The sequence below is a fragment of the Acipenser ruthenus genome, chromosome 1 (genome assembly GCF_902713425.1).
Source record: "Acipenser ruthenus chromosome 1, fAciRut3.2 maternal haplotype, whole genome shotgun sequence".
Lineage (NCBI taxonomy): Eukaryota > Metazoa > Chordata > Actinopteri > Acipenseriformes > Acipenseridae > Acipenser > Acipenser ruthenus.
The window spans coordinates 56,705,495-56,721,825 of record NC_081189.1 but is presented as its reverse complement, the minus strand read 5'-3'; the positions used below and the strand labels follow the sequence as shown (position 1 = coordinate 56,721,825).

Genomic DNA, 16,331 nt, shown 5'->3' with positions numbered 1-16,331 from the left:
CTGTAACCAGACGGCTAGTCCGTTTACCGGTAACCAAAGAAATCAAGAAATCTCTTTTCTTTGTTTTAACTCAGGGGGGTGTGTGGGTGGGGGGGTGTGGGTGGGGGGGTGTGGGTGGGGGGGGGGGGGGGTGGGGGTGTGTGTGTGTGTGTGTGTGTGTGTGTGTGTGTGTGTGTGTGTGTGTGTGTCTCATATCACAGAACAACTCAACTGTGGTACTTTTATTATCCCTCGCAATCGCAGCTGATCGTCATTTTCTCATTAGCATCAATTATACAATACATTAAACAATTTAGGAAGTCTTTACCAAGATGGCCTCCTGGTACCTTCAGCTTTACAAAGATGGAGTGTACCTCTCCTAACCCCAGGGTCCTAAAGCCTTGAAACCCAACACAAGAACTTAGTTTTAAGCGCACGTTTAATAATACCAAAATAAACAAAAACTAAATAAACACCTAGCTCCTTCGGAGCACTAACTAGACAGTAGTTCACTCTAACTAATATACCGGACAGCTGAGCTGTTTACTAGATAAACACACGGTTTAAAACACACACTGTTACACCCAGTACTCACTCTTGTGACTGCTCAGAAACAGGGCATACACCTTCCTGCTTCTTTTTTCTCAGCAGCCCCGAATGGATGCTCTGTGGCATTTTTATATTCCCCACCAAAACAAGTATAGACAGCTGGCACTAATTTACAATAATTTGCCAACTGCCAAAACAATTAGACAAATTAACAAAACAATTAAACATTTACAATAACACACATTTGCACGTGTGTTTGGCAGTGAGAATTTTAACCCCCCTCCATGCTGTGCTACTATATATATATATATATATATATATATATATAGGCTAGATCAACCAAAGTGTCTGTATATTACTAAATGGCAGCACCATCTAGCACTCAGCTATGTACTGCCAGCAATACAAAAGGAAACTTGATCGAAAGTATCTGAACATTTAATGGCACTTGCTCTTACTTCTATAAAGACCCATTGACTGATTTAGTAGTGAATATTACATATGTCTATGACAGGCAACTAGAACCAAAGAATAGTTTTTGATGACACTTGTGTTGGAAAGCAGGGGAAAGGCATGACATCCGTAGAAACCGATAGACCCGAATATAATGTAGTGCCTGCATCAGTCAGGCAAGAAAATTAAAATTATAAAGAGTGAACATTTGGTTTTATTTGAACACATTTGATAGTCGATTGCCACGATAATCCTTTATTAAATGTCTGTAACAGGTTCTTATTAGTTTAGAATGATCTTTTGTTAATTAACAGCAAGTGTTCAGCTCTATTTATTTTAGTGTTAATGTTTTTTTTAATAGCGTATTCAATGCAAAGTCTGTGTTTGGAGGATAATTGCATGATATAATGGACATACACTGGATAATGTACACAATGTGCTGTTTCTGGAATTTACCATACTGCACATAACAAATGAAATACACAGGGTTTGTATTGTAATTATTTTGAAGATTGGAAATGAACCAGGGGTTATTTTCTGCTTTATCGGCATTATAGAACCTACCCAGGAGGGGCTATTGAATCTTGAATGAGACCCTCTTAAAATGAGGAGAACTGTGTGACCCTGAACGTGCTCTGGCCTAAAACCCCTGCATTCCAGTCAGTTAGTGTGTGTATGTGTACTGTTATGTATTTGTGTGGGACTGTGTTCCAGTTTGGGCAAGAGACAGAATCAGAGAGGTTACAAGTTTGTTGAACGAAAGCACAACTCCAAAAACTTCGAAAAAGGACAGTCCTTCACAACTTGAAAGTCTACATAGAATTGGTAGTCACCCGTTGAAATGTTCCCCTATTTATCAGTCCTTTGGGGGAGCGACCACATGAGGCACCATCTCCTCTATATGGCTGTTTTGAAGGACAGGTGAAAACTCTGGATGACAAAAATTACTTCATGAAATCTTTTACTTCCCCAGCAACTGTACATAGAAGCAGGAAACCCTTGAGATTGAGATACTGCATTTCATCATTTTATCTTGTTTAAATATCTTAAACAATATGATTGTCAAACTGTGTAATTTATATCATTGTTTTCTTAATTTACCTTTAACAAGAAAATAAAAAGAAATACAGGTTTATAATATGCTCTAGGTGAAATAAGAACCAGTAACAGTTCACTGCTGAATGTCACACCTTGCAAATTAGAGTACAGTTTTGGATCTCAAGTTGCTGCCTTCAGCTCCCCCATGGATATACCCATTATAGTGAATAGAGAAATATTTATAACTAGACAGTGTTTGGTGTCTGCAGCACACAAACAACATCATCACTTAATTGCACACATGAGAGGCTTAAAGGTAACTAGTGGACAGCTCTATTACCATCGGGGCAGAATTCTTTCTGCGTTTATTTTCTTTGAATACTCCAAAAAGTAAACTAGGGCACAGTTTGCTCAATATTTAACTCCATAACTTAGCTGTTGCACATTTCAATTTGTATTAATTCCATTGTACAGCCTGCCTGTAGCTATCCCAGAACTTGCAGCAGTGGTTCCACAGAGATAAGAATCCACAACAAAAATGACTACAAATGTTTTATACAGTAAATATCTTTAAATTCAGCAAAATATTATTAGGAACAATAATTTATGTACAAGCATCTGCCAGTCTTTGTTAACGTGGTACTGCACTCATTGCTTCAAGTTAACACTTCCCCAGTATTTTATTAAAACATACAGATTCTCTCTCTCTCTCTCTCTCTCTCTCTCTCTCTCTCTCTCTCTCTCTCTATATATATATATATATATATACTGATGCACAAAAGAAACAAAACACGCAGGTCTAATGGATTTAATCAAACAGAGATATCAAATAAAATCACAGAAAATGTGAACAAAAATACAGATCAAAGAATCATGATAAGTTTTCAGTATGAAACGTGACACACTGTCAAAATGAAAACATAAAGTTAGTATCGGGTATGACCTCGCTGAGTATTAACACAATCCTGGCAGCGTTGATGCATAAACCTGATCAGCCTCTAACTATATATATATTAGAGGTCGGCACGGATAGAAATTCCGGAACCGTGTACCCGCCGTGAAAAATACCCGGATACCCAGTTTTTTAATTATTTAAAAAAAAAAAAAAAACACACACACACACACATATATTAATGTTTTAAATGCATGATGCATATTTAAATACTATATAGTACACATACATTTAGTCCCTTCAGATCTGTAAACTTCTGTAACATTTTTCAGTACTGGAAACATTTAAATAATAATAATAATAATAATAATAATAATAATAATAATAATAATAATAATAATAAACAACATCTCCGTTTGAGTACAGTTTTGTTAAATGCTCTACATGCTGTGGAATTCCTTGTGACATATTGGCCATATTCTGCTGTTGTTGTTGTTGTTAATGTAATGTTGTACTTGTATTGATTCAAGGCGATGCAAGGGTTCCAGTAATGGAGGTTTTATTTATTTCCTCAATCAGAACATAGCATAGTTTACACAAAACAAAAGTATATGCAATGAGTATATCTTACTCCTCTTTCTCTTTCTCTCGCTTTTCCTGTTTATCCTTTTTTGTCACATCCGGTTTTTCTAACTTTATTGTTCACCGGTCTCTCTTTGGGAAACACAGAGACACACACAAACACACACATACTTACATGTAACAGGCAGTGTTGTGTTATGCACCATTGTTACAGATTCTGATCCTGGATCTTTTGTGCAGGGTTAAGAAACTCACTTGGGTTTGCAGGGACACTGGTTTCACCATGCCTCTGCCCTCCTCCATACACGTACTTAAGGAATCATCCTAACTAAAGGCACAGGTTCTTGTAACTCTTTAGAAAATCTGTATTCATCCAACAAAGTAAAATTGTAACCAATTCATATTAGGTGTTGTAATAGGGGTGTTTGTTACATGTTTGGGTATCTGCTGATAGATGGGAGACACAGAGGTGGTATTTGAAACACAGATCAGGCATCCAGGTTTTATTGACAATATTTACAGTTGTTGCAATGGTAGGTGGTCACCACTAGGGTACCAGCAGTGGTAGTCCTAGGCCTGGACCAAATCAAAACTTTGACCCACCCGCTAAACGCAAATTACGAACCCAGTATTAGTAGTGGGTTCCTACTGGGGTAGAAGGAATAGCCTTCTGACAAACATAAAACACACCATCAGTTTCCAGGTTTGTAATTTGCAATTAGCGGGTGGGTCAAAGTTTTGATTTGGTCCAGGCCCTAGTGTGAGAGGACATACACAAACAAAGTGTACATGAAAATAATAAATACAAAAATACAAAGCAAAACACAGTGGAAAACAGCTATTAAAACAAAATCTGACCGAGCATTGCTCCCACTATAAGGGAGGTCCCGCTCTAGGAACCTATTACACTAACACAACTAAATTATACTGTTGTGGGATTAAAATCCTCCACATTAATCCCTTAGCTAAATACTAGAAACCCGGTATCCACACAGTGATTACTAGTCAGTCGTTTGTTTGCTGACCCCTCTTCAGCTTGTAGAGAACAAAGAAACTGCATTCCAGACCTTTTTGAAAGACATGTGACAAGAGTTCATTAGTCAATCAACACCTGGCTACATGCTGCACATGGATTTCAATTAGGCAGACAGGGAATTCTAACCTCCCAGCCCTGCCATATCTAGCACAAACTTAATTTTCTAATTAAACACATTTTATTTACAAACCCAACAAAAATGTCTGTAGCAGAAATATTGCACATTGGTTTATCTAAACAGACAAACAAACATGCTGAACTTACAAACTGTTGTTATTTACATGTTTGTGGGTGAAGCAGCTGATGCTTGTGCAGTATTCCCACATGTTTCATAAGATTAAAACTCAGGATTGTTTTTAGTACACCTGGAAGCAATACTGAAATCCCAGGACTCCTGCCTCAACCATCCAGGGAAAACAGGACAGGTGGTAATCCTGACAATGTCTGCGGTTGTGCATAATTTATACACAATTGGGAACTTTGTGACATCCATGTGTATTTATGGGCTGCTACTGCTTGGCATTAGTAAATACAACAAAGGGTTAATATTTTGTGTGATATGAGAGCCTTGAATCAAAGTGTAATTTAACAAGATGTGTTGATAATATCCTAAGTGACCTAATTCACTGTGACAGTCTTAAAGCAATGAGGTCTTATCTTCACTTGCCAAATCTGGTATGTAGGCACAGCCAGATGGTAGGCCTATGTTTTACTTAATCAGTGGTATTGTGCTTTGACATAGCAGAACTGATTCCTGCTACTCAAATATTCTCTGTGTAGAGGAGCTGCTTTGCATTCAGAGCAAGACCATCAGAAAAATGGGAAACAGTAAAAAGGAGCATATTTCAATTATTTAATTTGTCCCTGAAGGAGGTGCAAATTCCAGTCATGTTTATATCAGATAGGATGACCTTTATTCAGTGTGTATGATGGCTTCATACTAGTTTTAGATCATTAATTCTGCTGCATCATTAATGCATCTCAAAACACTTGGGCGAAGACATGTTTTGATGTTTTATTTAAGATTTTTATGAGGATTGCAGATATCCTTGGTGTGTACAGCTCAGGCTGTTTTACTAGACTTGCCGACAGGTTAATTCTTGTGTTGTGAAGACTGTGTGTGTGGGTGTTGTGATAGGATCATAATCCCACTTTATCATTAAAGTTAGCCCTTGGCTATTTTGTGCAACACAAATATTTAAAGCTTTCTAGCCAAAGAAGGCTTATCATTTTTTTTGCAAGGTTTGTAATTATAGACATTGTTATTTGATGATTGAAGTTGGGATTAAGGCATCAGCAAGTAGATATAGATTTATGCCAAAAGGTCAAAGTCCTAAAGTCAGATGTTTGTTCTAAATGCAGTCTTTAATTATTAATTTGGGTGAATGAATAGGAATGAGGCATAACCATAAATCATTGTTTTTAACAGCAGCTGTAATGTGTTGTACCAATTTGTCTGGTATTTACAATGTCAGTGATAAAATACCTTTATGCGTTACATAAAATAATAGTCACAATTGGTTGCAGTACACAATACTCTTCCACCATTTGTATCTATTAATTGGTCTTAATATATCTGTACATTTATCTATCTGACTATATGTATGTTTCTAGCTCATGTCATTCTTTTTCCCAATTAATTGTGGTACATATGAATAGAGAATTGCCTGACATCACACTTTACAGTTCTTGTGCCTGGATTTTTTTTTATCTGTCTGTTTTAATTCTTTTTGAGGCTGCCAAATCTTTCCAATTAATTTTTAGCGGTATTGTGTTGGAATTATCTTTAAGAGTAAAATGCCAACACAGAAGATCCTCAAGTTCCCTTGAGGACCAATGTATTTCAATAGGGCGCATGATTTGGGGATGCTTATATGTGTGGATTTGAGTATATATTAGGGGTGTAACAATACACTTATGTCACAATGTGGTATATATCATGATATATGTGTTGGTCCTGATTGGCTATTTCTATGGTGCATAATAGGAACTAATGATCATTTAAAAATGGACTTTTTTGTTAAAAGACTAAAATCAATTGAGATATGGGGATTATGTATTCATACCAAATATAAAACACTCTTTCTCTACATTCAAGAACCACTTGGTAAACTACAATGGGTTATGTTGTGCTTTTTGTCCTGTATTGCGATACAAACGATACATACCTCTACTACAATACAATATCATCTAAAGAAAGTATTACGATTAACGATGCACAATTCATTATCATACCCCCAGTATATATATACTGTATGAAAAGTGACATGCGCAACTTCCTGGGACTTTCTTGGATAGTGATATGAAGAACTTCCATGCACCAAGAATGTTGCAGGTGGCATCAGAACTTGCTTATGAGCCAAACGCAAAAGCCAGGACTAGAAATATTTGCCCTGCATCCAAGTGATGTAACCATTGAGGCACTTATTCCAGCTACAATTAATCACAGTTAACATCGTGCCAGCAGTGATGCATTAGATTACTTTAACAACAGTTTGGAATCTATTTCTATTCTCTTCATGATGAGATCATCTCCAGGGTGCATTGCTAAATGTACAGTAACTCAGTATTTAAATCGCCCTCTCTGTTTCACCAGGTGATTAAAGCTGTAGAAGAAGGCTATCGTTTGCCAGGCCCTATGGACTGCCCTGCTGCTCTCTACCAGCTGATGATGGACTGCTGGCAGAAAGACAGAAATAGTAGGCCCAAGTTTGAAGAGATAGTCAGCATACTGGACAAACTCATCCGCAACCCTAGTAGCTTGAAAACCTTAATAAATGCTTCAAATAGGTAAATTATTATTATTATGGTTTTATAGACAACAAAATATTTGTTATCACTTAAAGATGAATACAGCACAGCAAACATTTGCCTTATTGATGCACTAGCTGTAACATTGCATTAGGAACCTGGCAGCCTTTTTTAGTTAATGATTGAACACACTGCATAGAGCAGCACGATGTCTTTAAAATGTCTTCAACGAAAAAGACACCAGCTACATCAAAGATCAGAAATATTTCTACTAAATATTGCTCTGTCCAGTACAAGAATTCGATTCCACGTGTCTGTTGTTATTTTTACATGTATTTATGTTTTTATATTGTTTGATAATTCACTCATGGTGAATATAAAAAACAAAATATAATACAATTCTACAATGTAGCATTTACTGTTTTTCAGGTAAGCATTTAAATGTTTAGGAACATTTTTTCTGCTTTTATAAATATTATGTTTAAATGTCGCAAAATATCTTGAAATACCTATTTTGTACTGTGAAATAAGCTGTTAAACTCCTTTGCACAAGTAGGTTACCTACTTGTACAATTTCTCTCCTCTGATTGGTTGCGTTTATGATCTTGCCCTAAATGTGATGAAGCCTGTGACAAACCTATTGAATTATGGGAATTGTTGCCCAAACTGTGCATGGACATTTGTTACATAATCTCTTATTCCGGACTATTTTGGTCATAGTACCCAATTGGCTACAATTTAAGGATATATGCACTGTCATGAGTTATGGGATGCTATTCTAAACATTAGTATAACAATGTAACTCTCTTTGCACTGTAGTGATCCATTCAGTGAGCTAAAGTGTTACTTTTATTCACACATCAGAGGTAAATAAACTACTGAATAACTTTTTTCAACTTTTACTCTGGAACATTAGCCAGGAGACAGATTTATTCTTCTGAACATCGCAGTGTATCTTGTGCATGCTTCCTCCTGCAGCTATGCTGGTGCTCTGATTAAGAGGAGTGGGTTATTGTGAGAGAAGAACCCCAGCAGTACTGCAGGAAGGGAGTGATCTGGATACCCTCGCCCCAGTATATGTTGAGAAATGTCCAGTTGATTTATGACCCATGATGTGTAATTAAAAAGTTCAACAGCATTTTAGTTCATAAATATCCTTAAATTGTCCTCAATTTGGTATAGGAGCTATGTGCCGCATATTCAAAAGATATACGAGTTTCACAAGAGCAGTTGTAGGGATTTTAACCCCTCAGTTCTTCCTTGAGAAAAAAAGGTTGTGCCTCTGAGTGAAATTTAAAACGGGAATTGCAGGCGAAAAAAAAACGTGCACATTTTTTTCATCGCAAGCATTATTTCCTCAACTCTGGAGGACTTGTGAATAGTTATGCACGTTCACCTACAAGTGTGAAATTCAATCAATACATTTTCCACAAATCACAATGTTGGGAAAAAAATTATTGGATGTTTTTGACTTCACTTAACAAATTTTCAAACAAGCTACCGTGCTGCTATTTACTCCTATCAAGAGGGAGCTAAGCTTGGTTTAAATTAACTTAAATTCTAGTAGTTCAGAGCTGGGTGAGAAGTGAAAAAAACAAAACAACAAATAGATACTGTTGCTAAATATACAAAAGTATTTTCGTTGTTCTCGATACTTTCCCTCTAAGATGTCTGCCACTCCAGAGAATGCTGATATCCCTAAGTTCTCAGTTCAGGTACTGGTACAGTAAAAACAGCTGTTGGTGACACTGATGGTAGCTGTGCCCGGAGCGCTCCCAACCTGTTTGGGACACCCTTTAACTAGTAAAGTGAACGGCTGTTTAAGTCACATTTCAAATCATGGCATCTTTTTTTTATATATAATCTACAGCGTCGGAGGACAAGGCAGCTCTGGGCAGCTTACAGGCAAGCCCGCAGGCGCCCGGCCAGACTACAGGGGTCACTGGTGGGCAGTGAGCCGAGGAAACCCTGGCCAACCTAAGCCCTTTAACGGATGCGCACTCGGAGCCCATGAACTTTTAACCCTTAGCGGTCTATTTATTCAGCGCGTATCAGGCGCGTCAGGTCCAATTTATTTTCACACATGCAGTTTATTTTAGACGCGCTGTTTAAAAGTATTTTTTTTTCACAGTAAAACAGGTTTAAAAGGCACTGCATATCAATAGGACACTCAGTACTGCATCTCCAGCCTCAACCCACCCCTTGTTCGCTGTATTTTTCACATACCTCTACATAGTAGTGCATACCGATAAATCATCTCCTGATCACTCATTTTATCACCAAACTCCTCAATAATGCGATCAAAGTAATTATTTTATTACTATAACATCTAAAAAAAGCTCTGCAAATGTCTGTGATATTCTTTAAACACTGGATGCAGAAGCAGCTACAGTTGCTCTCAAAAGTATTCACCCCCCTTGGACTTTTCGACATTTTATTGTGTTACAACATGGAATCAAAATGGATTTAATTAGGAGTTTTTGCCACTGATCAACACAAGAAAAGTCCATAATGTCAAAGTGAAAAATAAAATCTACAAATTGTTCTAAATTAATTACAAATATAAAACAGAAAATAATTGATTGCATAAGTATTCACCCCCTTTGCTATGACACACCTAAATAAGCTCTGGTGCAACCAATTGTCTTTAGAAGTCACATAATTAGTTGAATGGAGTCCACCTGTGTGCAATTAAGGTGTTTCACATGATTTCAGGTTAAATACACCTGTCTCTGGGAGGTCCCACAGTTGGTTTGTACATTTCCTAACAAAAACTACATCATGAAGACGAAGGAACATTCAAAGCAATAAGGTTCTTCAAAAGCACTAATCAGGGGTAGGATATAAGAACATTTCCAAGGCATTGAAAGTCCATTATTAAGAAATGGAGAGAATATGGCACAACTGTGAATCTGTCTAGAACAGGCCGTCCTCAAAAACTGAGTATCCGGGCGAGAAGGGTACTAGTCAGGGAGGCCACCAAGAGGCCTATGGCAACTCTAAAGGAGTTACAGTCTTCCACAGCTGAGCTGGGAGACACTGCATATGGCAACGGTAGCCCGGGTGCTTCACAAAACTGGCCTTTATGGGAGAGTGGCAAAAAGAAAGCCATTGTTAAAAAAAAACTCACATCAAATCTCGGCTAGAGTTTGCCAGAAGGCATGTGGGAGACTGAGACCAAGTGGAAGAAGATTCTATGGTCTGATGAGACCAAAATAGAGCTTTTTGGCCTCAACGCTAAGCGCTATGTTTGGCGCAAGCCTAACACCGCACATCATCCTGAGAATACGATCCCTACCGTGAAGCATGGTGGTGGCAGCATCATGCTATGGGGATGCTTCTCTGTGTCAGGGCCTGGAAAGCTTGTGAAGATAGAGGGCAAAATGGATGCAGCAAAGTACAGAGAAATCCTGGAGGAAAACCTGCTGAAGTCTGCAAGAGACCTGGGACTTGGGAGAAGATTCATCTTCCAGCAGGACAATGACCCCAAACATACAACCAAAGCCACACTGGAGTGGCCCAGTCAAAGCCTGGACCTCAATCCAATTGAGAATATGTGGAAAGAGTTGAAAATTGCTGTTCACCAATGGTCCCCATCCAAGTTGACGGAGCTTGAGCAATTTTGCAAAGAATGATGGGCAAAAATTACAGTGTCCAGATGTGCAAAGCTGGTAGAGACTTATCCAAATAGACTCATGGCTGTAATTGCTGCCAAAGGTGCCTCTACCAAATATTGACTCAAGGGGGTGAATACTTATGCAATCAATTATTTTTATGTTTTGTATTTATAATTAATTTAGAACAATTTGTAGATTTTATTTTTCACTTTGACATTATGGACTTTTTTTTATGTTGATCAGTGGCAAATTCTCCTAATTAAATCCATTTTGATTCCATGTTGTAACACAATAAAATGTGGAAAAGTCCGGGGGGGGGGGGGGGTGAATACTTTTGAGAGCCACTGTATCTTGTTTGATTATGTCCGTGTTATCTATGTGGTGCCGGGGCTATCTGTATTCATGAGATACGCCCTTTTTTTTCTGCTTCTCTCGGCTCCTATCAGTCTCACTCGGCCATTGAATGGTTTTCTCTGCTTTTTCCGGAGAAAAAAACGACTAGAGACCTGTTTTTTACGTCTTTTTGATGATGTCAGACAGGGTACGACATTGGACCGGAAAGGGACAAGTGCAAAGGGTCCGTAAATGGTTAACCCCATGTGATTAGGGCAGGTTTATGTTGAAAAATTTCAGTCTGTTTGTCTGTCTGTCTCCACTATTTATATTGTATCTTTATGAATCAATGTATATTTCCATTGCAGAGTATCAAACTTACTAGTGGAGTATGGTACCATGGGAAACAATGAATTCAGGTCTGTGGGAGAGTGGCTAGAGGCCATAAAAATGGGTCGATACACAGAGCACTTCATGGAAAGTGGATACACCTCTGTGGAAGCTGTGGCTCAAATGACCTTGGAGTAAGTCAGTCTTATTTATTTATTTATTTATTTATTTTATTTTTACTTTTGTGTATTATTTGACCGTGACATGAAGAAGCTCAGGATCTAAAACTGGGTTAATGTTGTTGCCACTTTCACCTGTGTGAATGCTGTATACATTTAGCCCTGATCCAAACTGCCAAAAAATAAAGAGGCATGTTTATAATAAATGTAGGTGATTTTAACCTGGCTTCCTAGCACATCACATACACAGTATAAAGGTCTCTCAATTTGGAGCTACATTACTCAGTGTGTGGCCATATAGAACATTTATGATAAATTACTGATGAAGGCATTTGCCTGATTGAACAAAAACATAAATTAAGCCGTACAGATCTGCTTGCCAGGTCAATAATGCCTGTGTTTAATATGCATGTTTTGTTTTTGACAGTGATTTGAGGACGGTTGGTGTGAACCTTGCTGGTCATCAGAAAAAGATCCTCAACAGTATTCAAGAAATGAGAGTCCAGATGATGAACGGCACAGTGCCAGTGTAAACCGAGTGGCCAATTGCTGCCAGTAACCCTGCACTTTTTATGAACTGGAACTTGTATTTATTGTTTAGGAATATTAATAAAAATAAAAAAATTAAAATTAAAAAGGGAAGGAACTTTTTTCAAATGAAGAGAAAACTTCTATCTACAGCCTGAAAATATTTGCAAATGGCTCCCCCAATTTGTGTCTCCATCTTCAGGAAGAGCAGAGATGCATGGAATATGGAATTAACATTGATATGTTGTTCAGAGTAACTCTTTTCCTGTTACAACTTCAAAATGCCACAGCACCAGTTTCTATACCGACTGTAAATAGCACCAAGGCTGTTTTCCCAATCCAAACACAGTAGCTGTTGCTTCCAAGGACTCACTTGATGCTTTTTATACATTGGAGATGAACTTTCAAACTTGCAGCAAAACGGCAGTGATTGACTGAAGTTTTTCTTTTGATGCTTTCTTTTTCATGTGTTAGCTGTTCAACAGATGTGTATTAAAAAGCAATATAATAAGATCCCTTTCTTCTTAGTATTCTCTTTGTAAATGTGAAACACGAAAGAAACAATGCCAAGGTGGTAATTACGTTAGAGAAAGTAATGTATAACCTGCTCCAATTAATCCTTGTATTTATTTTTTTGTAAAATGTATACAAAAAAAAAACATTTGCCAGTTTAACAAAAAAACATGACTTCACCTCTACCTTGCCTGTTATGCTTGTATTTGTATATAATGTACAGTTTGATACAGCAGAGTACAGGCTTGTGTTTCTTTTTTGTGATAGAACTCTGCTTTAGTATGTATTCTTGTTTCAGATAATAAATGGATGAGAGCAGTTAGGGTATGATATGTTTATGAAATGCTAAATGGCTATAGTCTTTTAGTCCCCTTAATGACTAGGAATGCACACTTTAGCAGTTAACATATAGACTTGAGAAATATTGAGCTTTTGCTATGAAGTTATTTATTTGACTAATTCTTAGGGACTATACATAAAATGCATAAATAAGAATGCTATTGACGGTATAAAAGGTGCGGAATCCTGACATTGTCATTGCTGTATATTACCCCTCCATCCAATATGTTCCCTCAATCGTTGCTTACCCTAGAGAGCTTAAAAACAGCAACCGAGTCCCCTGTCCGTCCGTCCCCTCAAGGAAAATGCAGTGTATTTTAACATCTTAGAGCTGGACTATGTTGTAATTGCAGTGATTCATAGCTCCTTAAAATACAATACTAAAGTTTGATAGCCGGCAGTGTCAATTGGAGGGAGTGGAAGATCAAGGACTGTGTTTCTGTTGTGCACAGATAGACATCAGTCTGTTTGTAAAGGCAGTGCAAGGTGTTACAAATTGGTCTATTCAATGTGTGGGCAGTCAGAATTTTATTTTTTATTTTTTTAGATTCATGAAAAAATGTGTCATTGTCCTTGAAATAGGGCTGCCTTGAGAATGTTATGCTCTTTGAAATTGGCAGTCAGTCGCAAAATTATAATAGTAATAACTACTATTACACTGTGTAACAAATTATTTTTTTTTTTTGGTTCCTGGGTAGTGAGTGTTATTTCCTAATTGCTTATGCCTCAGAAGTATAGAAAATGGCTATTATTCCCCACAAACTTTGCTTTTGTGACCAGGACAGTGATATTTTGAAATTTACCTATTTTCCAGAACATTCCAGATAGATTCAGTGCTGAGTAAACTTGGAGTAACTTCTAGAACTTTCTAGAACTTTCCAGTAATATAAATAGTAGTATAAATACAGGGGCCTTAAGCCCACCAGTTCAGTTTAGTTCCAGCTGCCTAAGTGGATACATATCTGCATTTTTCTGAGATGGCATCAAGGTCATAGGAGACTTCAAAATGGTGGCATTCCTGATGGGTCTCCAAGGCGGTTTTACCAAGTTTACCTGCTATCTTTGCCTTTGGGACAGCAGGGACACCAAGGCGCACTACCACAGGCGGGACTGGCCACAGCGGACCGAGTTCTCTGTGGGGAGGAACAACGTAAAGTGGGAGCCACTGGTGGACCCCCGGAAGGTGCTGATGCCACCACTGCACATCAAATTGGGCCTTATGAAACAATTTGTCAGAGCTCTAGATAAGGAGTCGGCAGCCTTCAAGTACCTTCAAGACTTCTTCCCTAAGCTGTCTGAGGCAAAGGTCAAAGCCGGTGTCTTCGTCGGACCACAGATAAAGAAGATCCTGGAGTGCAATGAATTCCCCAAGAAGCTCACTAGTAAGGAGAAAGCGGCTTGGAACAGCTTTGTCGCAGTGGTTCGGGGCTTACTGGGCAATCACAAGGCCGAAAACTATGTGGAGCTGGTTGAGACTCTGGTGAAGAACTACGGCACAATGGGCTGTAGGATGTCCCTCAAAGTCCATATCCTTGATGCTCATCTTAATAAATTCAAGGAGAACATGGGAGCGTACTCAGAGGAGCAAGGCGAGCGCTTCCACCAGGATATACTGGACTTTGAACGCCGCTACCAAGGACAGTATAACGAGAACATGATGGGAGACTACATTTGGGGGCTGATTCGTGAAAGTGATTTACAGTATAATCGTAAATCTCGAAAAACTACTCACTTCTAAATCTTTTGTAGTCATTTTTGTATTACTTTAGTATAAATACATGTTAATTTGGATTCATATGTTGTTTTTTTCTGACTTTATGTGAACGAAAAGACACAAATTTGCCCGTTTTCTCATTGGAAATAGGTAAATTTCAAAATATCACTGTCTTGGTCACAAAAGCAAAGTTTGTGGGGAATAATAGCCATTTTCTATACTTATCTAAGTGGTATCTGATACCCACATATTAATTCTACCTATTGATACCAACAATAACCTGATTATTCAATGTATTCATTTAAAAGATTAAAACAATCTCTAACAATAAGTCTGTCTGTTTAAGGCAATGATAAATGGAGTTGGATCAAAGCCCCTTACCATAGATCTGTAAGTGGAGCTGTAGGCACTCTCCAATGCACTCTGCACTCTCTTTGGTAGGTATTCACTAAAACTCCTGCCTTTGAAACTGCCAATTGTATTTAATACTTCTGCAGAGACTGGCTTTGGTAATTATGGTAATGCTTTTACAAAATAGCCGTCAAGAGTCGTGAAATTGTCTATGTTTGTTTTCATTACCCATTTTAAGTCTTATTATTTGAATGCTTTTGGATTGCTTACAAATACTATACTGAGCATCAAAAGAAATGTATCACTTATATTTGAGCATCAAAAGAAACATATCACTTATATTTGGATAAAATTCACTAGATGTGATAAAAAAATTACTGTTTTAGAGCAGGTGCAGTGACTTTTTATTGTGCTGATTAACAATTGACATCACGAAGATGCTGCAGAATGATATGCCATCTTGCCAGGTTTGAAATCGCTGGCTATGAGCACCCATGACGGCGAGCCACAGTATGCTGCCCTAGTCCAGCCTCCAAGATGCCGATTGCACGAAGGCGCTGCTCTCTTGACAGACGTGGCATATTGTTTTTTTTCTGTGATTTTCTTTATTGCTTTTATTCAAGCTTGCAATTCAACAGCTGAAATCGCTTCATATCCAGTGTCCAATCAACTGTCTCACTAATTAGGTGATTAAGTGCATATACTTTAGTCATAGTCACTCAAGCATGTCATGGTCAAGGATGAATGATCGAGTGATTAAAAAGAAACCAAAAACATTTCATCAATGTCCGTCATCTATATACCTTATTTTTTTTTAGAAAAGCAATGTGTTAAATAGCGATAAGTTTCTTTTGATGCTCGGTATACTTAATGTTATCTACAAGGGAAAATGCACAATACTGATGGATCAGTCGTTAAATGACACATTTGCCATGTAAAAGTCATTCACTTGTCATTGGTCGTAAGTCTTTTACCCTAGTTCTAATGATTTACTTAAATAGCTTTGATGTATTTATTGTTTTTGTTTCCCTCCTGAAACTCTATGTGCATTTTGGATGTGTACATGTTTTTGTAGTGTAAGATATGAAATTTTATATTTTTTCATTAAAATAATAAAAACAATCTCAGCAACGTTGCACAGCTTTTG

At 37.7% G+C, this 16,331-nt stretch overlaps 1 protein-coding gene across 2 annotated transcripts in view; it reads left to right on the top strand.

Moving 5' to 3' along the window:
* LOC117421291 (ephrin type-A receptor 5-like) overlaps positions 1-13,098 on the top strand; it is a 195,212-nt gene extending 182,114 nt beyond the window's left edge. For both annotated transcript variants that reach the window (XM_059026363.1, XM_059026353.1), the window contains exons 15-17: positions 7,126-7,319; positions 11,599-11,754; positions 12,167-13,098. In XM_059026363.1, coding sequence (XP_058882346.1) covers positions 7,126-7,319; positions 11,599-11,754; positions 12,167-12,272 — 456 coding nt within the window. In that variant the 3' untranslated portion in view covers positions 12,273-13,098. The remainder of the gene's footprint in view (positions 1-7,125; positions 7,320-11,598; positions 11,755-12,166) is intronic.
* The last annotated feature ends 3,233 nt before the right edge of the window (positions 13,099-16,331 follow it).